Source organism: Pagrus major, chromosome 20 (genome assembly GCF_040436345.1).
Source record: "Pagrus major chromosome 20, Pma_NU_1.0".
NCBI lineage: Eukaryota > Metazoa > Chordata > Actinopteri > Spariformes > Sparidae > Pagrus > Pagrus major.
The window spans coordinates 12,372,115-12,398,708 of record NC_133234.1 but is presented as its reverse complement, the minus strand read 5'-3'; the positions used below and the strand labels follow the sequence as shown (position 1 = coordinate 12,398,708).

The 26,594-nt window shown below is 40.1% G+C and overlaps 2 protein-coding genes across 4 annotated transcripts; both read left to right on the top strand.

Moving 5' to 3' along the window:
• Window positions 1-47: 47 nt before the first annotated feature.
• Window positions 48-8,632, top strand: pdpk1b (3-phosphoinositide dependent protein kinase 1b). Of its 2 annotated transcripts, none has more exons than XM_073489490.1 (14): window positions 48-169; window positions 2,145-2,435; window positions 2,645-2,687; window positions 2,792-2,929; window positions 3,040-3,184; window positions 3,279-3,376; window positions 3,521-3,596; window positions 3,706-3,774; window positions 4,014-4,110; window positions 4,286-4,459; window positions 4,640-4,857; window positions 5,089-5,146; window positions 6,025-6,177; window positions 6,317-8,632. In XM_073489490.1, exons 1-14 carry the CDS (start codon window positions 146-148, stop codon window positions 6,428-6,430), a joined length of 1,698 nt encoding a protein of 565 aa, XP_073345591.1. In that variant the 5' UTR covers window positions 48-145; the 3' UTR covers window positions 6,431-8,632. The 2 variants fall into 2 exon arrangements, with proteins under 2 accessions (XP_073345591.1, XP_073345590.1); XM_073489489.1 differs by lacking the exon at window positions 48-169 and adding an exon at window positions 373-431 and having other exon boundaries at window positions 6,317-8,517.
• Window positions 8,633-8,937: 305 nt separating this feature from the next.
• kctd5b (potassium channel tetramerization domain containing 5b) lies at window positions 8,938-25,877 on the top strand. Of its 2 annotated transcripts, XM_073490021.1 has the most exons (7): window positions 8,938-9,270; window positions 15,635-15,743; window positions 16,191-16,282; window positions 16,407-16,502; window positions 16,698-16,802; window positions 19,367-19,492; window positions 22,539-25,877. In XM_073490021.1, exons 1-7 carry the CDS (start codon window positions 9,049-9,051, stop codon window positions 22,566-22,568), a joined length of 780 nt encoding a protein of 259 aa, XP_073346122.1. In that variant the 5' UTR covers window positions 8,938-9,048; the 3' UTR covers window positions 22,569-25,877. The 2 variants fall into 2 exon arrangements, with proteins under 2 accessions (XP_073346122.1, XP_073346123.1); XM_073490022.1 differs by lacking the exon at window positions 16,698-16,802.
• The last annotated feature ends 717 nt before the right edge of the window (window positions 25,878-26,594 follow it).

Here is a 26,594-nt window from a genome sequence, read left to right as displayed (position 1 = left end):
CGGACACAGCGGGACTCTCCTCTGCTGTCCTGCGGTAACATTGTTGTGGAACGACGTCACAGCTCGAAAATGAAGGCGCAGAGGCAGCCATTACTGGAGCTTCTCTAATTATTTTATTCCAAATAAATACTCGCGGAAAACTCCCATGGCAAGAGCTACAAGTCAGCTGGTAAGTGTTGCAACTTTAACGTCAATAACAGTTCGAAGCCGGTGCTGAAAATGTACAGTGTGGCGGCTGTTTGACAACAAATAGTTACGTCGGGCCTTCATTTGAAGAGCGGTGCTAGCCGCAAAAGATCGTTTAACGTTACGACTCACTAGCAGCGTTAGCTCGCTAATGTTGGCTAACACAACACCTAATGTTTGCTACGTTACTCGAGGTTGTCCAACACCTGGCTTCATTCATGAGTAACGTTTCATCGAATTATTCGGTACTGACTTAGCATTTACCAGTGCTTGCTATCAGTTTTATAGGATGTATGACCATTTCCCCTTGGTCACTAGCGTTATCTGTTGGCTGACGTTAGCTAAACATGTTCGCGCTTTCGAGCGATGCTCCTGCTTGCTAACAAGCTAACATTAGCTTTATTGCGTTCTACCTTTTGGTTAGAAGATAGCTTTTAAGGTTAACGTTGTTTAGTTTGCGTGTCAACCCATTAACTTTCAAATTTCGATATTAGTGTTGGCACTCTAACTTTCAACATGATTAAGTAAGGTTACGTGAAAATGGCAGAAGGTTTAGAAGTTACTTATGTTACCTGGCTTGCTAACGTTAACGCTAGCTAATTGACTGGCTGTTAGCGTTAAGTTTATAACTCGCTGTCAGTGATGGCCGGCATTATTTGACAAGGCAGCAGGAGCTAACGTTAGCTTGCTAGCAGCGTTAGTTAGCAAAGAAAGTTCGCACAGGCCTGTTGTTTCCCGAGTACTCAGGGTTAGGTTAACGTTAGCTGACGATATCTATCAATAATAAGGCGTTTTACAAGTAGTAATTTGTCAATAGCTAGTTATTCGACCTATTGATAACAATACAGTTAAGTCCGGATAAGGCAGCTAAATGGCCACACCTTGGTTTTGAATGAGAAGAAGCTAGGCCAACTGAACTAACTAACACTAACTGACTTGTAAACTGAATAACATCAGCACTGAGTGTTGCAGCAGCTCGGCAAGTTAAAAATAACTAACTTTGGTACAGGCATCAGTTTGTTGGGAAGCACAACCTGTCGCTGTATGTCGTCTTAAAGTTTTCAGCAATCATATGGTGGGTTACTCGTCAGTGTTAGTCAACCTGACATGGCAGCTAACGCACACTATGTACATACAAATTTGATGAGTTAAGAGCAGTTGTGGTGGTAAGTACAGCTGTCACATGAAAGCGGTAACTTTGTTTTTACAACTTAAACACTGGAGGGTGGGACCACCAGGCTCAGACGCGGCTCCTTCAAGAGTTGTTGCATGTCCTTATCAATTTTAGACTTTGCTCCTCAAGTGGTCTCACTTCAAATTGTATATTTAAGTTATGATTTCCTTTAAGTCAGTGACATTGGAAAGTCTAATATGATCCAGGTCACCGGAGGTATAGCTCCTGTTTGTGTTATATGCAAATTCTGTGGCATAGGTTGGGTAATGTCCTGTAGTGCAATATATTGTTTGTCTGCTGCAACAAATTGTATGAATTAAGCTGGCCTGGGAAATTCCTAATTATTATTATTTGTTGCTATCACTATAGTGTCATCTTATTTAAGGGGGTTTCACATAATGTTTAAAAAAATGCATTTGCTAAATTTGAATGGTGACGAAAATACTTAAAAATCCCAGTTCAAAACTGAAATGGATATTCTTTATACAAATTGATGTTGGGAACAGTTCTCACTGTTATATTCTAATATTTATTCCCAGCTTGTATATGGTTCCTTTATATAGTTGGCCTAAGCATCTGTTAGTCACAATGAAGGGATGAATCATGTATTTTCAGTAGTTGTTTTTGAAAGCATTAACAGGTATATTTTGACAGTTTTAGACCAGGATGCTAGAAGTCACATATTTCTTAAATAAAGATACATTATTTAAATCATATGTGGACATAACTACTATAACTTCATCCCTCTGACTGGTATATTTATATGGTTTCCTCTCTGTTTCAGTATGATGTTGTGCCCATTCAGCCCAGCGTTGTCATCTGTTCCTGTTCGCATCCATCAATGGTAAGAAACCACCCTGACTCCTGCTCGCCACTTGCTATCCCAGGCGCAAGCAGTAGCCACTGTCCCAGCATGGAGGGCTCAGCCTCAGAGGCCCGTGCTGTAGGAGCGTCTGCCAGCAGCCAGGGCTCAGACCTCCGCACGCAGCCGGCTGTCCAGGCCCCTCAGCCACGCAAGAAGAAGCCGGAGGACTTCAAATTCGGCAAGATACTGGGAGAGGGCTCGTTCTCTACGGTATGTAACTTGCATTCCACTTTTAAATTATACCTGGGTAGATGTTGCTACATGCTAGCATTCTTTTGATTAATGTACTGGGATGAGTCATCCTGAGTTCATTTGCGGTGAATAGACAAAACAGGCCCTTAGAGTTACTAGATTTTCTCTCAAGTCCGACAAGAAAGTAAAATGCCATGTTATATTTTGTTCCTTTCTTTTATTCAAAGGTTGTCCTGGCAAGAGAGCAGGTAACGGGGAAAGAATATGCAAGTAAGTAATAATGCATTTGCTTTTTCACTCTATTATCAATATGGAAAAGTTGCTTGATGTGTTTTTACTATGGTATCCTAAACATTTTCTTTTCTTTCTTTCAGTTAAGATTTTAGAGAAGCGCCATATTATGAAGGAGAACAAAGCCCAGTACGTGAAAAGAGAAAGGGATTTGATGTCAAATCTAGATCACCCATTCTTCGTCAAACTCTACTTCACATTTCAAGATGATGAGAAGTTGTGTATCCTTTTAACAAGTCCAATTTGTCATGTTGTATATTAATAACTGATCAGTTGTTTTTGTGTAACAAACAAGCTTTGATCACAGTGTTCCTTAACTAACTTTTCTCAGATTTTGGTCTCAGCTACGCTAAGAATGGAGAGCTCCTGAAATACATTCGCAAAATTGGTTCATTTGATGAGACCTGTACTAGATTCTACTCAGCTGAAATAGTTTGTGCTCTAGAATACTTACACAATAAGGGGATAATACACAGGTAAGACTTTGTTTTATCCACACTAATATTTAAATCCTTCCTTATGTGAAGTGTTTGTTCTCCCCATATGTTACAACTTGTTCTTTCATTTCAGAGATCTGAAACCAGAGAATATTCTTCTGAGTGAAGACATGCACATCCAGATAACAGATTTTGGGACAGCAAAACAGTTATCATCAGACAGTAAACAAGGTATAATGACAATCTTGATTTTACTATCACGTTTCAGCATAAACTATAACAAGTGTATTAGTAACATGAATGTAACATTTTACTTTGTGTAAGCAGTATGAAGTTATTAATGTCTATTTAATATTTATTTCCATTGTTTGGCAGCGAGAGCAAACTCCTTTGTTGGAACAGCACAGTATGTGTCTCCAGAGCTGCTAACAGAGAAATCAGCCTGCAAGAGGTAATAAAGTTTGATCATCATGCACCTTGCTAATTATTGTTCTATTTTTATGTTTGTCAGTGAAGAGTATCACCTAATCTGTGAGTTTATTTCTCTGTTCTTTTTTAAGCTCTGACCTCTGGGCCTTGGGATGTATTATCTATCAGCTGGTGGCTGGTTTACCACCGTTCAGAGCTGGGTAAGTACTAAGGAGATGTGTTGTCACAGCTCAGTTAATCCTTATTATTTCCTGCTTCAATAATGACCTAACATATTGCATTGCTATTTCCCATTAAAGTTTACTGTTTAAGGTTATTTCAAGTGCAATGATATTAACGTTGCCCCAGTAATATTCATCCAGCAAACAACGTTTCACTTGTGGTACACTTCCTTAACAGTCTCCTTTTTATTTTTTCTCTTGTGTTTCACATGTTGCAGAAATGAGTACCTAATATTCCAGAAGATAATAAAGCTGGAGTATGAATTCCCAGAGAAATTCTTCCCCAAAGCCAAGGACATGGTCAAACAGCTTTTGGTAGGTCATGACGTACCGTGATTCATATATGTGGGATACAGTTAAATGCTACTGATATCTGTGGGGACATTAATGCGATATATTAGCTGTCTTTGCTGGTGTTGGTTATTGACAGGGCAGTGCTTTTCTACTTTATAAAAACACGTGTCATATCTGTTTCTTTATTTTGCCTCAGTCACTGGACCCTTCCAAGCGGATTGGCTGTGAAGAGATGGGAGGGTACGAACCTCTGAAGGAGCACCCCTTCTTCGACACTATCTCTTGGAGTGACCTACACATACAGACACCTCCCAAGCTCACCCCCTACCTGCCAGCCATGTCTGAGGATGATGAGGACTGCTACGGAAACGTAAGATATTTCAATACAGTTCAGGTCTTTCTATTTTTATATAGATATAATAGATATATTTTATATATATTTCCATTCTTTGCTTAAATGTGATGCCTTGTTAAAAGATTCCCCCTGAAACTTTGATCAAACCACAAGTCCTCCTCTAACCATCACTATACCTTTTCTTCCCCATCTCAGTACGATGACCTCCTGAGCCAGTTCAGCAACATGCAGGTGGCCCAATCCAGCTCATCACACTCCCTGTCGCCACATGAATCGACACCTCCACAGAGATCCAGCAGCAACATTGAGCAGTACATCCACGACCTAGACAATAACTCTTTTGAGCTGGATCTGCAGTTCACTGAAGAAGAGAAGCAGCTATTGCTGGACAAACAGACCACTGGAAACCCCTGGTAAACCCCTTCAGTGTTACAAACTCCTCAACCTGTTATTCTGTGACTATTAGAGTGCTATTAATTGTTTTATTTAAAGCTGAATCATTGTTTGTAGTAATGTGGAACAGAATTGTATTGTTTTAGATAAGTATTTGGCTGTCAGTTCATATATTTGTTGAGGACAAAAAATGAATGTTTAAGTGAAATGGAGGGTTAGTCAGTAATCTGCTGTCACTTTTCTCTATGTAGGCACCAGTTTGTGGAGAATAACCTGATCCTGAAAATGGGCCCTGTGGATAAACGGAAGGTGTGTGAATTACATACTTAGAAAACAACCCCGGTTCCCAAAAGTTGGGACGCTAATCAAAACTGAAATAACACAGATTTTGATTATATGCTGATCCTGTTTGACATATACTCACATTAACAGAGGTACAAAGACAATATAATGTTTTACCTCATCAACTTTATTGATTTTTGTAAATATATGCTTATTCTGAATTTGATGCCAGCAACATGGCTCAAACAAGTTAGGACAGAGATGACAAAAGACTGGGAAAGTCTACAGGTAAACATGTTCATTGGTTACAGGTGATAGTATCATTATTGGGTATGAAAGGGGCATCCTCCAAAGGCTCAGTGGTTCACAAGCTAGGATGGGCAGAGGTTCACCACTTTGTGAAACACATGGTTGTATGAGGGATATTGCTAGAGGGGCTCAGGAACACTTTGTAAAACTAAAACTTAGTTTGGAAATAATTGCGATCAGTTTTTAGTTACGTTTTACACAGCGTCCCTAACTTTTTGGAGTCACATTCGGATTTATTTTATTTTTGTTGCGTTTCATGTATTTAAAAACATTAACAGTAGTAATTGTAATCATTTATATATATATATATATATATATATATATATATATATATATATAATATACACATACATATATATGCTATATATATTAGTTTAGTTAGAAGCTGCATTTGGAATTGGTTTCAAAGTCAAATGTGAACAGGTTTGAAGTTGAAGTTGGCTCAGCATAAATGAAGTCACTTCCCATGGCATTGCTCTGACTGCTAGTGTAAAGGAAGTAAAGGGGAATTCCCTGCTGTGGTGACTGTCTCATTGGCCTCATAGCCCCCTCTGTTGGTGAACTGATGTCTCGAGACATGTGGCATTCCATTGCAGGGTCTGTTTGCTAGACGGAGACAGCTGCTTCTCACTGAAGGACCACACCTGTACTATGTGGATCCTGTCAACAAGGTCCTGAAAGGGGAGATTCCTTGGTCCCTAGAGCTACGCCCTGAGGCCAAGAACTTCAAAACCTTCTTTGTTCACACGGTAAACGACTGTTTATTATGATGTCTGTCCAGTATATTGTCCTCCACAGCATGTTGATACTTGCCCATTGTTGTGAATCTCTTCTTATTCATGGTTACCTTTGTTAATATATTTTTTCGTTTTCCTGTGATGTTTACAGCCTAACCGAACATACTATTTGATGGACCCCAGCGGAAATGCTGACAGATGGTGCAAGAAGATCCAGGAAGTGTGGAGAAAGATCTATCAAAAGCACCAAAACCCTGGCCTATAGGAGTACAGTTCCTCCGGCGGCCACTCCTCTTTAGCTCTGAGGCCAAACACTGAGCAGAGTAACACCCTCTTTAGTGCCCTTCATCACCGCAATGTAAACAAACTCTTAGAGACGCTGGCATCTAGACCTTGTTTGTTTTCCTGAGTAGAACCATGGGAAAAATACAACTTTGGATTCAGGGTTGCTTTGCTTGTTCTTTGTGCTCTCTGTGAGGCTTCTATTGCATTTTCCATGTATGGATGATAAGACTGCCACCATGCACATCTGCTTTTTGTACATTCTGCAGGGGGGAAGAGAAGGGCAAGCTTGTCCTGTCGAGTGACACAAGCTTGGGTACCGCTAGGACTATCTCAAATGCAAGGACTGGTTTCCTGCTTCAATGATACCATAACACAAAATCTAGCTTTTATGAACCAGAGCCTATCCTGATATCTTAATTAAACCATATCCTAATCCTACATCGTACGTGCAAGCTGTAGTCACGCCCCACTTTCAATGCATATACTCCATAGTTGTAACAGATACTGTAAGCTGATTCAGTCTCACACGTTTACCAAACTCAAATCCTATATATATTTTTGTCAGAGCCCAAATGTTCCCATGGTATTTGAGTTGTTTTTTAAGTCTCTTGGTACTTGCTTATTGCAGTCCAATTAAGGTCTCGATGTAACAAAGCAGAGTGCCGGTCTGCAGTGAGACATGGGTCTGAATCAGTCTCTGTATAAGTGTGAGCCTTCCATTGCCGTTACTGAGGATGTATTGCTAACAGGGGGCGGGTAAACATGCCACTAGCTTGTACTTCCTAATCATAACTTGCTTATCTTTCCTGCATGGCCAGTTTTGTAGCTCAGCCTTGTCCGCTTCTCTCTCCTAGGGCACTGGAGATATAGTTTATTCAAGTTTAAAGGTGGGTTATTTTTGACTGCATTGGCATCCATAGCGAATATTATTGGATGATTTGGCTGTTCTGTACCATTCACTGGCTATTTCTTTGTGGTGTGAATTCTTCAATTTCCTTTTCGGTGGGATAGTCGGCTCATCTTCAGTACGTCCTATTGAAAACAAAATCTTATGTGCTGACCACCCCATGCTGAACAGAAAACCTTCATCAACAGAGACACATACACATACTATCATTCACGGAAGCAATCACAGTAAAGCTGTTGTCCCTGGACAAGATGGCAGAACTGCCTCGTCGGGCCCCTTGGCCCGCCTTTTTTTGTTTTGTTTTGTTTTCATTCTGACGTTTGGCCCAATAGAAATTAAAGCGATTGATTTAACTTGTGCTCTTGTTTTAGCAATATGTATTATCATAATGCTTTTAATTTTTGACATATTACCTTAAGGTCCTTTCCAAAGGTCCTCTTCCTTCAGCTGAGTCTGTGTGTGCAGTGTGTGACTGGAGTATAGGTGAATAGGAACCTCTGGCCCTGGGGCTCGGGGCTCGATGTGGTTGGATGTCAGTTAAAGGATATCTATCTGATCCAAATAACCGATGAAATTGCTGTATCTGTCTATAAAGTCGAGGAAGCACTAGAGAGGTGTTTTCCTCCAGTTAGAAAAATTGTTTGAATCAAGTCGATGGCAGTCGGTTACATTGTGTATGGAATACTCTACCTGGCTTGTAACTGACTAGAACTGTGATGTACAGATGATGTATTATTAAAATCTGAAGCAAGTAATGCAATGATATTAGGATACAGTTTTTGTATTTTTATTCTTGTATAAGGTTATTTGATGGCTATTGTTTAGCCTCTAGTTCATTCTGTGTTATTTAAATTCTAATATATGAATCATATTTGGATTGAAGTCATGTTCAGGGGCCATGTTGTGTATGTATTGAGATGTAAAGCCTTTGAATGTGAATAATTATTGTAAACTATAATATTTTACAGCTTTTTTCTTACTATATCATACATTTTCTATTTGCTCAGTGATTTAATCATATTCTGATAATTTAATGAATCTGTTCATTCTCTCTCTGATTATTTGTGCGCTAGGTCAGTAGATGTTGAATGATGAATTTTCCACTTAATGCTTGGTAGTCCAGTAATTAAAGCATGTAGGGATTTAGGCATACAAATAAAGCCATGTGTCCTGTCTTCTGTTAACAACTGCAGTCATGACACAGTGAAAGCAGCAGCATTCAGTGGCAATGGCATCTCACATTTTGCAGCATGTAAATAAAGTACCGGCCCATTATCAGTGTTTTTGTGTCGTGAAAATTACTTGAATGCACATTTAAAATGCAAACATCACAGGAGAAACCCTAAAGCTGGTTGGTCCTGGATACTTTTAAAGCGCATCTCCTATGTAACAATCATGAGACTGTACACAGTAAGGTGTTAAGATGTTACATCTCCATATCTCTGACATTTGCAGGCTCACAGTATCAAGAGATCAGCGTCAGTAGATAAAGCTGGGGAGGACCTCTGTTCTCTGGAATAATTTATGCAAGTGTCTGTCGGTGCTGGTGGAGTGGGTTAGTAGGAGTGGCCGAGGCGCTGGCAGCCTGCTTTGCATGAATCGTGGACTCCAAGTTAGTGGCTGCAGCTTAGATATTTCCTGTCAGCCTCACAGACAGAGCCGAGCCGAGGGCGGAGGAGACGAGGAGAGGGATGGCAGACAACAGCTCCGATACGAGCAGCTCCGTTCCCCGGAGATGTTTGGCCCATTCTCCGGCGGATAGAAACCTTTCAGCCGGTGTCGGGGCAGCGAAATGGATTCGACTGAACGTCGGCGGGACGTATTTTTTAACAACGAGACAGACGCTGTGTCGAGATCCAAAATCATTTCTGTACAGACTGAGCCAAGCTGACCCCGAGCTCGACTCCGACAAGGTAAATGCTAAGCTAGTCCAGCTAGTTAGCGCTGTAATGTTAGTTAGGAGCGCAGTTGGTTAACTCCATTTTATTTTCCACTAAAGTAGCTTATATTGACTCACCGCATTGTTAAGCCACTGGGGTGGCTGATGGCTGCGCTTACCAGTTTGCTGAATCACATCCCCAGCTTTGTAAAAGTCGGTGTTTATTCATACTTGGTGCTAACTCGAATTTTTTTGCGGCTAGTTAGCATTAGCCCGCTATGCTAGCTAGATTCCGACAGTCACCACATGACATACGATCTTGATGCTAGCCCGTGTGTGTAGCTGGTCCGTTGTGTGTCTTCATGAAATGCAAGATGCCAGATATTGCCTTAGCAAGAGTGCATGGTTTTCACTGTTTTTTTATAAGTTTTATATTCAAATTATCAAGTTGCCCTAGTAGTTGGAAACTTTGCCCAAATGAGGCCGTTGCATTGCGTTGCACTCACCGAGGTGTCAAATGTCAAATAGTGACAGCAAGGTAATTTTACCTGGAGAGAACTGATAAAAACTACCGTTACTTATTCGGCTTTGGATACCTCTAAGATGGTGTAGCCATAATTTGAGTGTAACTATATACTATAGCTAATATTTAATCTAAACTTGGGTGGGTTTTGTCACTCCTCTTCAGCAGCCAAATAGGTGCAAAAATTGTGTACATTTTCCATCACATTTGTGTGCTGTTGTGACACTCCATCTCTCTTTCTAGCCCATCCAGCCATTGTGATGTCTGCAAGTGTTTGTGCTATAATTAACTTGCCAAATGACCTACACATACAAGATTTTATTGCTCGATCAATTTGTGTTTTTCCCTCCCTCTCTGGAGGTTAGTCTGATACTTGGCTCTGTTTGCTCTGCAGTAATCAGCCCCTGTGCTGGTGGTGAGGCTCCCCTAATGAGCACATAAGTCATTGCCAAGTGGGGTGAGGTGCTGCTGACAACCGAGAGAGAGCTCTGGATGAAGTCACTCGTCTCCCTGAATGGCCTCAATGCTCCAGATGCAGCCCTCTCTCTGTTTGTCCATCTGCCAGTTTTAACAGCAGTGTGTGCACGCTTTAAGGCCCCTAGCACTGTCAAACACAATGTATTAGTGTCTGCATATATAGTGTAATGTGCTCTGCTTTTCATCGTTCATTTCACTGCCCCATTATTCATTGTTTCCATCTACTCGCACGTTTTAATCTTCACCTCTGTCCCCCTTTATACTAAGCTGAGACCGTGGCTCATCTCCTATTTTCATGCAAATATCTTAATCTCTGAATAATCAGCTTGCTTTTTTGTCAGTTTATCCTCCCATGAGCAACGGATCAGTCCATCTCAATCCCTTGTCTTAAGTGTGTATCAGACTCTCATGTCATTACTGTACCTCTCTCCTGCAAGCAGTCTGGTTCAAGATGGCTTGCAGTAAAAGGACAGGTTATTATTAGATATTATTTCACTTTGCCACTGTCTCAAACTATATACGTCAACACGATTTCATATTATTTGCAACTGAGCCAGCAAGGATCTTGTTGTTTTGCGTCACACAAGCCTGCATGTGAATAGGAAGCCCAGCAGAGTAACAGATCAGCGAAGAAGCTCTGTTTTTGGGCGAATGCAGTATTGTGTTTCCCAGCCAAGGAAATGAGTGGTTCAGTTCTCAGTCACGCAGGCTGACGTGCTTCAGCAGGACTCTTGAGGAGAGCTGCATTATTCATGTTGTTGACTGGAGCCTGTTTTGCACATTGGGGTAGATCAGGGAGAAAGTGGAGGGAGTGGTGTGACGTGCACGGCCACAACCGCTGATGGTCTTTTCAGATAGTTTATCTTAGAATTGACACGCCACTCATTGCTGACATTTTAGAGTGATATTGTTACTAGCTTTGTTTGGCATAAGTGACTAATTCATGCTGCAAGATCATGAGTGGCTTCTCCTCTCAAAAATTTCAATTGTCTAGTCAACAAGCTGAGAGATGCACATCAATGGGAATCCATCCCTTTGGCAGACTCCTGCTCTTAAACTACTGAGGTCAGGACCACTCAAGTAGAGACCCAGCCTTCTAGCTTTGAGAGCTGCATCAATTTTTTAAGCACCACATCACAAAGGATTCTTGTTCCTTCAACGTCTTTATTCTTTTCATATTCATATCCATTCGCAGCCGGAGAAGTTCTCTCTGCGGCATGTCTGAGAGAAATATGGCCGCATTTAATGCTGGATTCAGGTTCTGTGTCATGCCTGAGCACACTGTGGGAGAGAACGTAAATATTTAAAGGTGATATCTTGGTCTCCTCCTGCTCAGTCTTCTAGTAAGTGCTAGGCGGGACACTGCAGGGTGCTATTGGCAAATCAGGTGCGACTCATAGCTGATCCTATGGGCTTTATCAGTCCAAAGCAACTTTATTCACAAAAGCCAACTGCTGTCAACTGATCATAGCGTCAAAATGTTGCAGTGAATTTATTATGTCGTCTGCACTAAACTCAGTCTTTTTCGTCGGCATTCCACATTTCACATTCGTCCTAGAGAGGACTCCAGGTTGCAGCTTTTTCCCAGCTTGCCAGCTTTAGCCGTGGAGCTACTTAACTGCCTCTCATCATGACAGCAAAGCTTTTAGGGGACTTTTAAAAGGAACCGTTCATTTACTGCCTGAAGCGCTCCTCCATCATAAATTGTTCTGCAAAAAGGCCCTGACGGTGATGCCTTTCACAGTTGAAAATGGTAGAAAAGGCGAGGAGTTCCTCGCAGCCTTGGTGAAAGGTCAAACTCGCATTTATACGACAATGGTTAAATTTCTTGAAATATGAGAGAGTTTCACATAATATAGCCTTGATTCTGTGTGTGTATTATTTAAAAGATGAAGGCCTATTTTACTATGCCATTACTGCTTGTACTCCAGAGGGACTCCTGGCTCCTGCTCTTGGAGGATCAGACTTCCACTTGGCTAAGTAGCTCCAGTCATGTGACTCACAAGATCTACTGCAACATCTTTAAGTACTGTTTCTGCAGTGGGCTCGGCTGCAGTGAAGGTCGAGCAGTATTTTGATAATTCTGTCATTCTTTTTACTCTTGAGCAACTTGGAAAGGCCTCTCATGATCATGGTAATTGTTTGCATCTCCTGCAGAGTTGCAGCTTTTTTACACCAACTGGTGTATTATTTTGAAATCCTATGAAATTTGACCTGCCTTGCTTGAGTTAGTGAGTGGTTGCATGCAAATTTTCTAGGGCACACTCATTGTCATACTTGGGCGCAAACAGGCAGCGACTTGTTAATTTTATCAAATTAGGAATTGACTTTCAGTGTTGATGTGTCTGCAGAAAGCCTTACTGGACGTCATGTGCCTGCAGGGGTGGGTCACCATGGTATTTCCTGTGGGAGGATATGTATTGTGTGTAGGAGAGGAATGATAAGGTTAATACTCAACACACTAAGTTGCCTCTGCTGTGAAGCCCACCCTTCTAATTATTGTTTGTTTGCCTCAATTTTATTTTTAAGTATGAAGGCGTTGTGGTTTTCGTATTTTTGCAAGGCCATATCAGAATCTAGCCCTGTAGCATGCCTGAGCCGCACTGAGCTGACCTATTTCTGGTGGTTATCGTGGGCAGTGTTGACACGTGTCGGTGTATTTGTTGATATCATCTAGTCTCTTTGGTTGAAGCCGTTGGTCCAGTGCAGGTGTAGAATTTTTACTCTATAAGGTATGAATTAGCATTCAGTGTCAGTCAGGATAGTTCGTTGCTTTTTATAGTCGGGAATGACCTGATCTGTTACTCTTCACAACCAGGTAGTTTTGTTCATCATCGCTATCATAGTATTACACAGAAATGGCGAGCTTTCTCTGTCTGCGCTTCGAGCTTTCTAATTCAATAAATTTCTTCACTTTGTCTCCTCCTTTCCTGCAGGTCTACAGTACATCCCAGCAGCCTTCCTCCTATTCCCTCACTGTCCCCACCCCTCTGTTTGTTGCCCAGCGCTCCCCAGCCTGGGCCCCCAGAGACACAGCCTTTTGTTTTTAATTAAAAACAATGTCCCCTTTGTGTACATGGGCCATATCAGAGCCCCTATAATCATCTCTCTCTGAACTGGGTCACCCCAAGTCCTGCAAAGATGGACGTGCACCCAGAGGGACAGCAACAGGCTTGTCAGCAGGACAGATCAGGAAGCAGAACGTTTACAGAAGAAGAGTACACGCACAGAAGCCTAAAGTGTTTGATCAGTGGGTGTATTTTGAGGTAGTTTATTTGTGTAGTGCAGTTGGCCTTTTCACTGCAGACGTTTTGACTTTTCATAGTCAGATGAGCACAGGTGTTGCTAAGAACATTAACAGTGGGTCTGTTATTCAAGTGTGACAGTGAGCCAGCTAAATGGAATCGGCTGAGTAATTTTGTTTCCTACTGTAAAATGTCAAAATGTCTTTTGAGAAGAAGGCATATATATCACATAGGTTGCCTTACGGTCCTTTACAGACCAAACCCAGGTTTAATAGATTAAGATAAGGAAAACGAGTTTAATCAAAAAACAATATTGCTCTGGTGCTGGCAAAGCCATCAAGATTCATGTCTGCAATATTTATTCAGAAAGAAAAACGATATGTAAAGTACAAGATCAACAGGTTTTTTGACAGGGATGAAAGCAAAAACAGGTGATCTCCTCAGGCAAACATGTGAGTAGTATAAACAAACCCAACCTGCTTTCAAGTTCACTATAAGTACAAGAAAAACATGCCGGTTCACAGCAAGCAAACTGGGAATGCAGAAAATTTCTTGGCTTCATAGATGGCCATAGTGGCTTTTCAAAGGGTGTTTACTGCATATTTTATCTCCATAATGTGAACAGTAGTTGCTGGCTGGAAAATCTGTAAATATCTTGTGTTCATATATTAGGAAAAGTGACTGTACGTTTCAGTGGAAAAGGGAAATGCACTTTTTCAGTATTTTACCATCAGTGGGTAGGGATTTTTGTTAAATGGTTACCAGTGGATACAGGTGGCCATGTAGTCAAACGAAATCTGTAAATGAATTGCACATCAGCTTCTCATATGCAGAATCACTAGGAGCCAGGGGCTTACTGTAAGCATAGTTTGAATGTGGTGAGTTGTGCAACTTTGGCCACATCTGTTTCCTCCACACAGGCCCACCTGTGCTTGTGCTTAAACTTCAGTGACTATGGAAATGTAAGACCAGAATAGAGCTTCATCAGGCTCCGGTGGGATATTTTTGCTTTGGAAATGAGGTCAGCCAGCTAAGAGGGTTCAGATATTCATTACAAAAGAAAATGCACAGGGACCATTTCTCATTATTGGAAAGATTAATGGGTTTTGAGTTGAATCCGTGTCTGGACTTGTGAAGGCGAGGTAACTACGAATGTGCATGTCCTCTTAGGTGTACACTTGGCCTGGAGTGTATGCCAATATTGTTGTGTTGTTGCACCAACCGGCGGTGCTGCCAGTTTTCCCAAGATTGCCCCTACAGCCATATACTCGACTGATGCAAAGTCAAACATCCTGCGGCGTTTGAGGATTAGCACAGAATTTGCTTAAGGCCTTTCCTCCGTGTCAGTGTTTGAGTAAATGTCATACATGTTTGCCTCACCCAATTTCACTTGGTGTTGAATAGCTTCTAGTAGTAAATAGGCAGTAGATGCACTAGTTAAACAGCTGTTCAAACTGACTTTCATATTATGTGTTAGGCCAACTATGTAATGGACCAGACTAGGCTAATTGTCGGTTGTAAGCCAAGGTGCTTTCTCCTGGTCCCCTTGGTGGATTCAGCCTCCTGTTCCAAATCCTTTTTTTTTCTGTTCTCTAATTGTTTTAGCCTCCTTTCCCCCCTTGAGACAAAGACTGTCTAATCACAGTACTTACAGAAATAGGGGAATACCCAGTGGTTGTGAAGGAATCGAGATCAAACCCAAGGCCTTTGGGAATAGTGAAGTGATATCCCAAAGCTGTCGTACGTGTGTGGCTCTGCGTGCGCATGTCCTCTCAACCCCTGTAGAGATTATGAGCACAGGAGCTGACCTCGTAATTTTCATCCCTTGGGTTTTATCCACTGATGCACAATGTTGTTTTTTTAAACCCAGATTATGTTTCGATTAAGGTATATGCTCGCTTATTGATTGTCTATGTTTAAAGGAACATTTTGGGAAAATGCCAGTTTAAATTTTGAGTCGGATGAGATGATTTGACATCAATTTCATCTCTGTGCCTTTATTGCATTCCCTATACTGTATTCATAGACTTTAAATTGAAATCAGTGTTATCTAAGCATGGGTTTGACCAAAATATTTTGATTGTTTCTTCAAATTGAACAGTGAACACAGTGTTTTTCTACTAATCTCATCCTCCTTCTCTTCTGCTTTTCAGGATGAAACTGGTGCCTATCTCATAGACAGAGACCCCACATACTTTGGGCCAGTGCTGAACTACTTAAGGCATGGCAAACTGGTGCTCAACAGGGACCTGGCAGAGGAAGGTAATGTCTCTGTGGAATAGCTGATGAATTTTAAGAAATCTTTACAGGTTAAAATACAGTTGTCTGTAGCACAATAAAGCCATTGTTAAGGAAAGAGTGTATTAATGTGCATGCCCTTTTGTGGCAGCACTTTTCTAGATGGGTTCAATGTATCAAACCATGTGGGGTGTCGGGTTACAGTCAAATGTCGCTGTAGTCTACAGGGCATTTCAAAATTAAGAAAAATTATCCCAATTTAGATCATTATTGCGATTTAAAAAGATTATAAGCCTAACCCTTGTCGTGAATATTTTGTTTTTCAGTATTTCACTTCATTAATGCAGACTTCATTCTAACACTTTACTTTAGCTTCTCTGTAAAGCCTTAAGCAGATGCCTTTATTATCAGTTAGTGGTAGCAAGATATACTGTCTTAAAAGCTTCATTGTTTGTTTCTCACTGTTTGAAGGTGTGCTAGAAGAAGCCGAATTCTACAACATCACATCATTAATAAAGCTCATCAAGGACAAGATCAGGGAACGCGACTGTAAAACATCACAGGTATATGAAGTTCTATTAAGTTAGATTTCTTCATGTGTGTGACGTTCCTGTTTTTATTAATTTCATGAACTGTTATCTCTCCCTTTCCATCCCATTTCCCTCTTGTGTCCGTCTTTCCTCTCAGGTTCCGGTCAAACATGTGTACCGGGTGCTGCAGTGCCAGGAGGAGGAGCTGACACAGATGGTGTCCACAATGTCTGACGGCTGGAAGTTCGAACAGGTAAATCTCCTCCCGCAGGCTCACAGCAGCAATCCTCCTTTCATGTGCTTCACCCACCCCGCTATGCTCACATTGACCCAGAAAAGTCCAATCCTCAATATTGGAAAAAAAGCGGAAAAACAGCAAATCACATCTTTCTCAATGTCCGCATACATGATCCGGGCATCCCTTCTGTGCTCTGATTGGTTGTTGCAGCTTGTCAGTATAGGTTACGGGCGGGCCCACCAGTCAGAGTTTCTGCTGATTGTGTCAAGGGAGGTGAAGGGAGAGGAGTCTGCTTTGCCAAACAACAGCGGAGAGGTGTGTCCCACAAATTTCTGTCCACGGGCTGGTCACTGCATGGTCCCCATGTTGTCCATACACACCCGTTGGCCATTGTTTGTCCCAAGTAGACACATAGCTGTTGGTCTTTTTTTTTTCTTCTTCTTTTCCTTTCAGTTTTCTTTACAGTGTTCATTTGTACTGCTTGCTCACCAGTGAGGCTAAGAGAACATGACACCTCTTTTCTTGTCTGTGATTTTATTTTAATATACTGTTCTTTTATTCATACTGCATTCACAGTTTGTAAGCTTGTCAGCAGCCTTCTGTGTTTTGCTTTGATGTAGCCACTTAGCTGTTTTGGGGGCTATGCTGTAAAATAGAAATGGTTGTTTAGAGGTGAAACTCAAAAATATGTTGTTTTATCTTCCCAACAGGTAAATGCAGTAGATTCTAACATTAAGACAAAATAATCCAAGTTATAACATAAGAGTTTGTGTTCAGATGGAAAGGTTAAAGGTAAATTATCCTAATGAGAAACCACATGTTTGGGTGTCGGTAGTGTTTATGTGTGTGAATGAATCTCTCCGAGACGAGGGATCACTGGACCTCCCATTAGAGCAGAAATCTCTCTAATCTCCTTACACAGGTCAGCTGGGAAACTCCTAGAAACACTCCTTATGCAAAGCCGAAATCTCAGTTGGCAGCCCAGGAGAGTTTTTGGGTAGATGAGTTTTAATGACCTACTGCCGTCTTTAAGACTCCCATGAACATAGACAATTTGTCAAAGTGTGTTTTAAGCTGTAAGTCTTAGGATTTGGCGAATGTTGAGTCTTTTAGCAGTGTGACAAGTCACATACATGTTAGCTAGTGAGATTAGTTGGTCCCTTTTTTCTTTTTTTGCTGCATTGGTGCCTAATGTGAGAGAGAACACTTAACAACAACAAGTCTCCGGCAGCAGTGGCTAATGAGGTGGTGCATGTCTGAACATGCACACCTGGGTACAGACGGTATACATGTAGCCTGCAGTGTACACACACTTAACATTCAGCAGTAAAAGCAGTCATTCAGGAACAGGAATTGCTGTGTTTTTTTTTCTCATGTTTTTCAAGGTGTGCATGCAGTTTGTTTATAAAGATGTCGTCCCTTTTATTTGTCCTCTTGTCTCCTTTCGTGTCTTTTATTTAAACTGACGTGACTGGGAACAGGTACATTAGAAATAACTCATTGTAAAATATGTTTAAGACATTATATGAGGGATTTTCTCATATTTATTATTTTTCTGACAGACACTCAGTTCCCTCTCAAATCGAGTAAGCCCTTTTATGGAAGCCCATTTCCACCACTGTGATTTAAAAAAAATCCTGAGTCATTATGAGAAACTTTGTCAAAATAATGACGTAGTATTTCTGTAATTCTGTTCTATACAAAGTCATTATTCTGAGATACTAAGTCATTCTTTTTGGAAGTCATTATGACTCATATAAAGCAGTTTATACAATGCAGTACATAATATCTAGCACTGATGGTATTGATCTTAACTATTATGGCAGTCGGAGCACTTGAGAAAATCCTGCACACGTCTGTGTCGTGGCACTACTAACATTCAAATCAGAGAGCTTAAAAAATGGGACTGGTGTTGATTAATGGGAGTGAGCTACTTTGTAGTTTGCTCCTTTTATTAACTTTATGGGAGATACTGTAAATTTCAACACGTTTGATTCCATCTGTTTACTTTAAACAAGCCTGGTCCTATCAAGTCAATTCCACCATTCCCCATCTATTTTCAACCAGCATGTTTGCTTCCTGTGGTCGAGTCCCTGCATTTGTGTTCACTAACTATCTGCTGATTATCCTTTTTCTGCCTTTGACGCCTATGTGCCATTTCTTTCAATATCATGAGTTTATTTTCTGTGGACCACCACTTATTTGATTTCTGTGTCATGTCTTTGATAACTCAGTTTTATGTTTGCCCTTTTATCCTCACTGACATTTTAGTTGTTGTTTTTTTTTAAGGCTGACGTGTCTGCAGGTCCTGAAAATACTGTTTAAAATGTGTCAATCTTAAGTCATTGTATACACAAAATGCAATTCAATGTAAGTCTTGAAATTGGTTTTGAAGCTTCTAACGTTTATCTTCTCTTGATGTGTAGTTCATTTTGTAAGTGGGGTAATTGTGCGACCATGACATCCTGGGTTTCAATATAAGGACCATTGTCCTCACCTGTTATCCCCACCTTATCCCATAATATATGATGTTCTCCTTTGTCATCTAATAAAGGCAAAAAATAAATGCTAGATAGTTTATCCTATAATCAATATCTAACATCATACTTATATTTGTCTGTATGAACTGTTTAATGTCTGATTTGAAAAACATTTCTAATACATTAAGAAGCCTTAAAGTTGCAGGAACCTGTAGACTCTCTGTGCTCTTTAATTGGTTGTCAACCTCTTTTGTTTTTTCCTTTTTTATTTTTTTACATTACTGTTAACGTCTCCCTTCCTCTGTTTTCCCACCATGAGTAACCCAGTTTTTGCCTCTGCTCCTTCATCAGTCTAAGGCTAATTCCTCCTCTGTGCTCTGCTCTCATGTCTCTCCCTAGCTGGTCAGCATAGGCTCCTCTTACAACTACGGAAACGAAGACCAAGCCGAGTTCCTGTGCGTAGTCTCCAAGGAGCTGCACAATCAATCATACGGGACAAACAGTGAGCCCAGTGAGAAGGCTAAGGTGAGTGTGTGTGTGCGAAGAGGGGCCGGTTGAAAATCCATCCCTAGCAAACATGTGTGAGTGATGGCCTGTGCTGGATGTTTTAAATGCACTGCATTTATGAACATGCCACCAGGGGACTGAAAGCACCTCTGGTTTATTGATGAGAAGCCTCTATGAAGGAGAACATTGTGAATATTCAGGCCTTCACTTAAAAAAGAAACAGCCTGCCTGTATAACCACAAGTAGTCAGAGAGAGAGAAGATAAAATGTATAAAATAAAGCGAACCAGACATTAATTTTAGCATTTTTCTAACCACCTAACCCAGTCTAAACAGTCTCTTCTGTACTAGGGGCATTAAGAGAGCACAGGTCTGCAGATTAGTGCTGCAATTGGCAAGGTCTGTCATTTTCTCAAGGGCCTTGGGAGGGAAGCAGGAGGCACACCCTGAGGAATTCAGAGTCCCATCAGCTAGTCTCCACGGGGGCCCCGACTCCTTAAAGGCAACCGCACGTGACGAAGCGCACGGTTAAACCTGCATTCATGCTGCTGTTTATTTTGATAGGAAGATTTAAACGCTACCAGTTTATATTTCCAAAACGTGTAAAGAGAGAGTAGAGACTTTGTTGTGTTTGTTTCCAGGGGCACCATATCCAAAAATTGACATCTAAAATTATCTCTACTTTTTGGAGTAAGCTTGTGTTTTTTATTTGTGAGAAGTGGCACATTTTTAAATCAGTTGTGACAAGTGAATTAAGGTTTGTAGAAGGGTGCCCTTGGATAACATTTGTACTTTGTTTCCTTTACTTTTTCAGACACTAAATGCAGTTAATTCCCTCTGAACATAACCCATTAGTTTTATTTTTCTCCTTGTTCCCCAACATTTTACACCTCCCATTAATTTCCATTATTTTACGCCATGTCTTTCTTGTCTTCTTCTGTGCTGTCTGCATGCTGCATGTTGCTCAGAGCGAGGACGAAGAGACGGATTATGAAATGAATGACTCTGATTAGGGTTGAGCACTTATGACTCACTGGTGAGCGCTCAAGTGCTCGTAGTCCCTCCAGCGCACCTCCCTAGTTTGTCCCTCTTCTTCCTTCCCTGTGCCTCCTTGATGCAGTTTACACTACTGAAAACTTTGCTCACATTTGCTTTCAAAGACAGCTTGAGCTGATAATATACTTAAACCAAAGTAAAGTGACTGAATCCAGGTTGATAAATCAGCTTTGGCCTTCGAAGAGCCAAAGCTAGATCAGAAACCAGATGGTTCCTGCTGAGACTGGGCCAACGCTTCTTTGCAGGTGAAGCTCTATTTGAAACCAGATGGGAAGAGCTCCTTTTTGTTTCAGTAGTGTAAATAAGACCCTTGTAATTATTGTCATGCTCGCAGCCTTGGTTAATGGATGGCATGCTGAATCATCAGCTGCTGCAGTTTGACTCATTGTCCCTCATTCAATGACATTTAAAGAGACGGGAGGGTTACTATGCTCCTTTTGTCTGTTTCATTGTCAAAAGTAGTGGCAGTTGAAGTGCTGCTTGGACAGCACTGATGTGTTATTAGTCAAATCATTGATGCATCAGCTCAGTGTAGAGGCAAAATGTTAGCTAAATATTAACAAGTTAATGCAACAGTTTGCTGTCTTCAATTGTTCTTAGTTACATTTCTTTAGCTTTTAAGTAAAATTCATCTCTCAAACAGAAATACTAACTGCATCTGCAGTGCACAAGGGTCCGCCAGGTTCAAATTTCGTCATCAGTGGGTGTATGTGGACATTTGCGTACCTCTTATTTGTAGTGATCGAGCAGCCACTTCATTCCAACAAGCTACGGGATATATATGTGCATGGGGAATGCGTTCTCCGAGCAAAAATTAGTAAACAAAAGTACTACATGTACATGATGTCCGCATATGCGTCCATTTTCATATTAAGTTATTATTATTTTTAATAATATGATTACTGTGCTTGGTTTAGGGTTGCAATTAATGGTTATTTTAATTAGCCACGTTTCCACCGCAGAAACTGTCCCCTAGGACTAGGAACCTTTTGGAGTACAGTACAGAGCAGGACTTGTATTTGTGATTGGTCGACTACTCACAGCATTTTATTTCAACCACCATTCTTAAAAATTTGCAGCAGCAAACCACTTTGGTTTTTTTTGTTTATTCTGTTTTGACACATCAGTGGAGTTACAGAAGAAGGCGTACAAAAGATGGACTGTTGTTGTATAGTTGTGCCAGAAATGACGTGTAAAAACAGCCACAGCTTCTTTTTACAAGTCAGCAGACTAATGTGCTTTGGATTTGCAAATCTTTAGACCACGGTCGAAACACAGACAACAGTGGTCTGAAGGAATCTTTTAGTCACATGAAAAGTAGTTAATGGGATCCAAAGTTCTGAGTACTTCATCAGGAAACATGGCTATTGATTAATCTGCTGATTATATTCTCAAATACTCCATTTTGTGTGTAAAACATCAGAAAATGGAAATAAAAGTGAGTCATAATTTTCCAGAGCCCAAGGCAACCGACGGTCTCAAACCCAGAGATATTCAGTTTACTATTATGTAAAACAGGCGAAAGCAGCAAATCCTCAATTTTAAAAGCTGTATCCAGAGGATGGTTGATGGGCTCTAGCTTTGAATTTTTCCCATCATCTCTTTGGCAGTTCATAATCCCTCGGGAAGCTGTTGTTACTGTCGGCAGCATGTCTTTCGAGTAACAAGGTTGAGAACACCTGGCCTGGCTTTTCTGCTTCATGAGCTCACCCAGAATCTGCTCCAAAACCACGTACTGCATAGTCTCTGGCACAATGCTTTACTTTCCTCACTTGTGCGAGCTTTCCCCCTTTTTTTTCTGTACCCTATTCAGTGTGTTCGAATCAGCCAAGCACGCAGAGTAAATATGAGAGCTCCCAGCTGGGAGGGTATGCACTGTGGCAGGAATAAGTGCTTCAGCAAAATCCTATAAAGTGACTGTGGCTGGTGAAATCAGGGTATGTGTACAGTCGGGTATCAAATGAATTTTGTTTTTTAATGACTAATGTTTTTGTTGTTGTTCTCTGCAGATTCTTCAGGAAAGGGGTTCCAGGATGTGAAGAGGACTCAGTATTATGAGCTCCAGGTGTTATGATGCAAACATATCATCTTTGAGGAAGAACGTTTGGCACAATGGAGATTTAAAGGGGGGTGTGCATTTATTTTGTGTTTCCCTCTATTTTTGTTTTTATTTCTTGATGTAAATAAGTCTGTTTACTGACAATTTGTGCCTGTACATTTAAACTGGACCTTTTTTTGAATTAGCGGCAAGTTTTTGTTATTTCTTTTTCTAATTGAAAGTAAGTAATTGCAATCTACATATGTTTTATGCTATAAAATATGGCCATCATCCTATAAGGCCAATGATTCACTCAGGGTCATCTATCGAGTTAATTCTTATATCCTCTAACTCAAGGTTCTGGTAAGGGATCAGTGTGGTCTTTTTAACTCAAAACTATCAAACTCAAAATCATTGTTTAGAGAGGTTAAGAAGGGAATTATGAATTTATTAAGCGCATGTTGAAGAGTCAGGCTAATAAATGTGAGAATCACCCCCTAAAAAACAAATCAATGAAATATTTTTCCAAAGACTTAAAACAGTTACACTGAGATTTTTGATCATGAGGATCCCAGCTATACAACACTCATTTTCAGATGCTTTTGAAAATGTTTACTGTCGTTTGAGAAACTATTTAACTGTCAAAGAAGTAAAAATCACTTTCTCAGACCAGGTTGAAACCTTTGTGAACAAAAATGTCAGTGATTTGATACTGTAATTAAAGGGGCATTAGGGAATTTATCACTAAAAGGCCTTTATTGGTGTTGAGGAAGTGACCTGTAATGAAGAGAAATATTTAAAGTCCCATTTTCACATTGATTTATCAAGCTAACTTTAGAGATGCAGCAGAAATATCTGCCTATTATGGCAATGCAAGATGCTTTATATTTCACTTTCATGGCTTGAGACGTAAATGTGTTGCTAGCGTAGCTGCTTGTGGCACCATGTGCTCTTTCTTGCAACCTTAGTAACGCATTAACCCACAGATACAGCCAGTGTGTGCTTTGGGATTAAGTCATTATATTTTCAGGAAGTCCATTTACCTGTTTTATAAGGATGAAACTTAAAAGTATTGGACACAACTGTTATCACACGTTTCAAAATGTTTTAAAGCTTTTTGCTGCTTCTGCAAACATGGAATTTAGTTGTGTATCGAAGTAAAGTTGCTCAGCCGTTTTAAAAAAGTTTATATCAAGTTTAATCTGCCAGATATTTTTCTTAACTTCTAAGATAGTTTGAGAACTCCTCATGTTCATAAGTCTAAAGTTAACTGCCAAAATAGTCTAAGGTGTTTCAAATGTGAATTCTGTTTTACAGTGACATTATTTTTTAAACATCAGTGTCCTATGATGTCCTGTTTCCTGTCAGGAAAAACATTCTCGAATCGGTGGTGTTTTGACTTTTTTTTTTTCTTCCCAACTGACTTCTGAGTTTTCCTTAACTAGTTGATTTTTTTTTATGCTTGAGGGAACATCATGTTTGATTATGATTTTATTTTCTTTTTTGTGGGAAGTATTTGTGGTGTGGGAGGTTTAGGGACTGGAACTGTTTGAAGGCAGTGGTAAAGTACTTTCTGTTCATATCCAGAGGATTTTGTTTTGATGTAAATAATCCAAATTCAATATTAATATTTAACTCTTACAAAAACTGCACGTTTTGTACACTGTATAGAAAACACAACTTTGAATTGAAGTTGTTTATACTGGATCTTTAAAAATGAGAAATCTTGACAATGTTGACTTCTGTTTTGCATTGTTTGTACAGGAGATTTTCGAGTTAGGATTGAAACAGCTGATGCTGAATATGGTGTCTTTCACTGAGAACATGCCTGGAACATGTTTTGATAACCAATAACAAAGCTATTCTTGGCTGGCTATGAAGTTTGACTGTTACATTTAAAAACAAATGTATTTTTTCCTGCATTGTGATAGATTCTTCTAAGCATTTTGAATTGTGTAGATTTGGTACACAGCATTACAAGCACTACAGTGGGAAAACAACACTGTGCACATTGCTTACAAGCCTGTAATGTTGTTGATGTAAATACTGCATTTTAGAACACTTTTTGTTTTTATAGAAAGTTGTTTTCAGGTTTGATGTGTGGTTTTTTGATAGGTTGGATATTTTATTCACAAATAATCATTTTAGTGTTGCCTTTTTCCCAATGACCAAAATCCAATGTCTTATGTGTATTGTACACATTAATCTTAGTGTCAGGGATGAGTAAACTTTTCTTAATGCTGGCACACTTTGTACATACAGACTTGTTAACGACACACAAACCTCCATTTACTCACATGTACACGTATACACTTGACTAAAACAATTTTTATATTGTCGGGGAAACAAGTATGGATGCATGTTTTTGATATAGATATACACATATATACACAAACACACACAAGGGCTTTTAAAGTGCAAAATTTGACATCTGCAAAGAGGTTCAATCAGAGTAGACTGGATTTCCTGCCAGAGCTAGGCTATGTTTACATTTGCTATAGTATTCTGAAGCCTTCCAATTACGTACTGTCTTGCACTCCCTCACACACGTTAACAGTCGTCTGACTTGTGTGTCTGCACCAATGGCAACTAGCACTCCCCACTCCACATGAACTGATATCCACATGGACGTGCTGACTGATAAGATACTCCATCCGATTCTGACAGCCTATGCTTGAGCGTTGCAGACAATCTTGCTTTCCGCCCTCTTTGATGGCAGAGATGCTCACTTTTTAAGAGGATGAAACTTGCCTGCGTTGGCTCAGAGCAAAGGTTTATTTGGGGTCTTTTTTTTTTCTTTTCTTTTTTTTATAGACTTTTCTTCTGCAATGAGATTTAATGTGTTTTTGTGTTTGATTTGCTTGGTTCAGTTGTAACCTCATTTGATATACTCTGGTCTGAGGTGTTTAACCCCTCTACTTTAGCAGCTACATTACCTTTAATGCCATTCACAAGCAGGTCATCTGGTTGAGCATTTGGCATTGATAATCATTTCATGTGATGGACAAACTTATCAAATCTGTAGCCTAATACTTATAAGTGCCCAGTTTGTTTTGCATTCAAGTCATAAGCCACAGACCACTGTAATGCATGGTTGAAGATGATCACACCTGTAATCAGAGGGAATGAATGTGTCATTTTTCCTCAATCTAGCAATTACATCAATAATTAAGGTTCTCATATCACTACATAGATCACTTCTATATGATCTTATGCAATGTTAAAAAATATACAAACTTAAGTATGAGGTTAAGGGGATAGATCTAAATGGTCTTGCATAAGGTAAACTCAATAAAACTGTTTTCATTCATGTGCCTGTTGTGTTTTTTTCTTCTTCTATTTGCCAGAATGTAAATTATTCTTCCCAATACCTCACTGTTAAAAATCTTTTTGTAATTGGTCGTAGTCATATCTGACATGTACATCATACAGAAGCACCCATACATCTGTAGAGGCGAAAGAAAGAAATGTTAAAAGTCACGACAACATCCTATTTTTGATAAATAGCGACATCTTCTGTCACTAGCTCAACAACATGTAGCTATAGCATAGTTGCCCTGAAGATTGCCTGTGTAAATGTGGACGACAGTATTTTTTTAATTCGTTTTGTAAACACGGAAGAATAAAACAGTGCTCGAAAATGTGTGTTTTACAACCAAAATCTCAGGTTTCATCTAAACTCTTTTGCAATTATAAACGTAATGGTTTGCGATTTGTCCAACGCAGTCGCTTGTGTTAACGGTCCTTGGTCTGGCCAAAGATGTTATATTAGAGAAGATAGAAATCCGTCTGTGTTGGCTGATTGGGACATCTCGCTCTTGGATGTAAGCAATGGGAAAAATGTATTTCATATAGCTATAAACGGTTTAAATAGCAGATCATCCTTACTATATATTTAATGCGCTGTTAGTATATTATTAAAGTGAGAACTCTGCTCCCTTTATTTTCAGAGCAGTTGTATTTAGACAACAAACAGCACAACAGCACAGGGCAACAACAGCAAAACAAAGATGATCTTCAACAACTC

Excerpts from the sequence above, each read along its gene's own strand:
- pdpk1b (XM_073489489.1), top strand. The coding sequence starts at position 405 with ATGAGTAACGTTTCATCGAATTATTCG. Across the intron at positions 432-2,144 it reads ACGTTTCATCGAATTATTCG|TATGATGTTGTGCCCATTCA; the intron begins GTACTGACTTAG and ends TCTCTGTTTCAG. Across the intron at positions 5,147-6,024 it reads GCCCTGTGGATAAACGGAAG|GGTCTGTTTGCTAGACGGAG; the intron begins GTGTGTGAATTA and ends ATTCCATTGCAG.
- kctd5b (XM_073490021.1), top strand. The coding sequence starts at position 9,049 with ATGGCAGACAACAGCTCCGATACGAGCAGCTCCGTTCCCCGGAGATGT. Across the intron at positions 16,283-16,406 it reads GCGACTGTAAAACATCACAG|GTTCCGGTCAAACATGTGTA; the intron begins GTATATGAAGTT and ends CTTTCCTCTCAG. Across the intron at positions 19,493-22,538 it reads AGCCCAGTGAGAAGGCTAAG|ATTCTTCAGGAAAGGGGTTC; the intron begins GTGAGTGTGTGT and ends TGTTCTCTGCAG.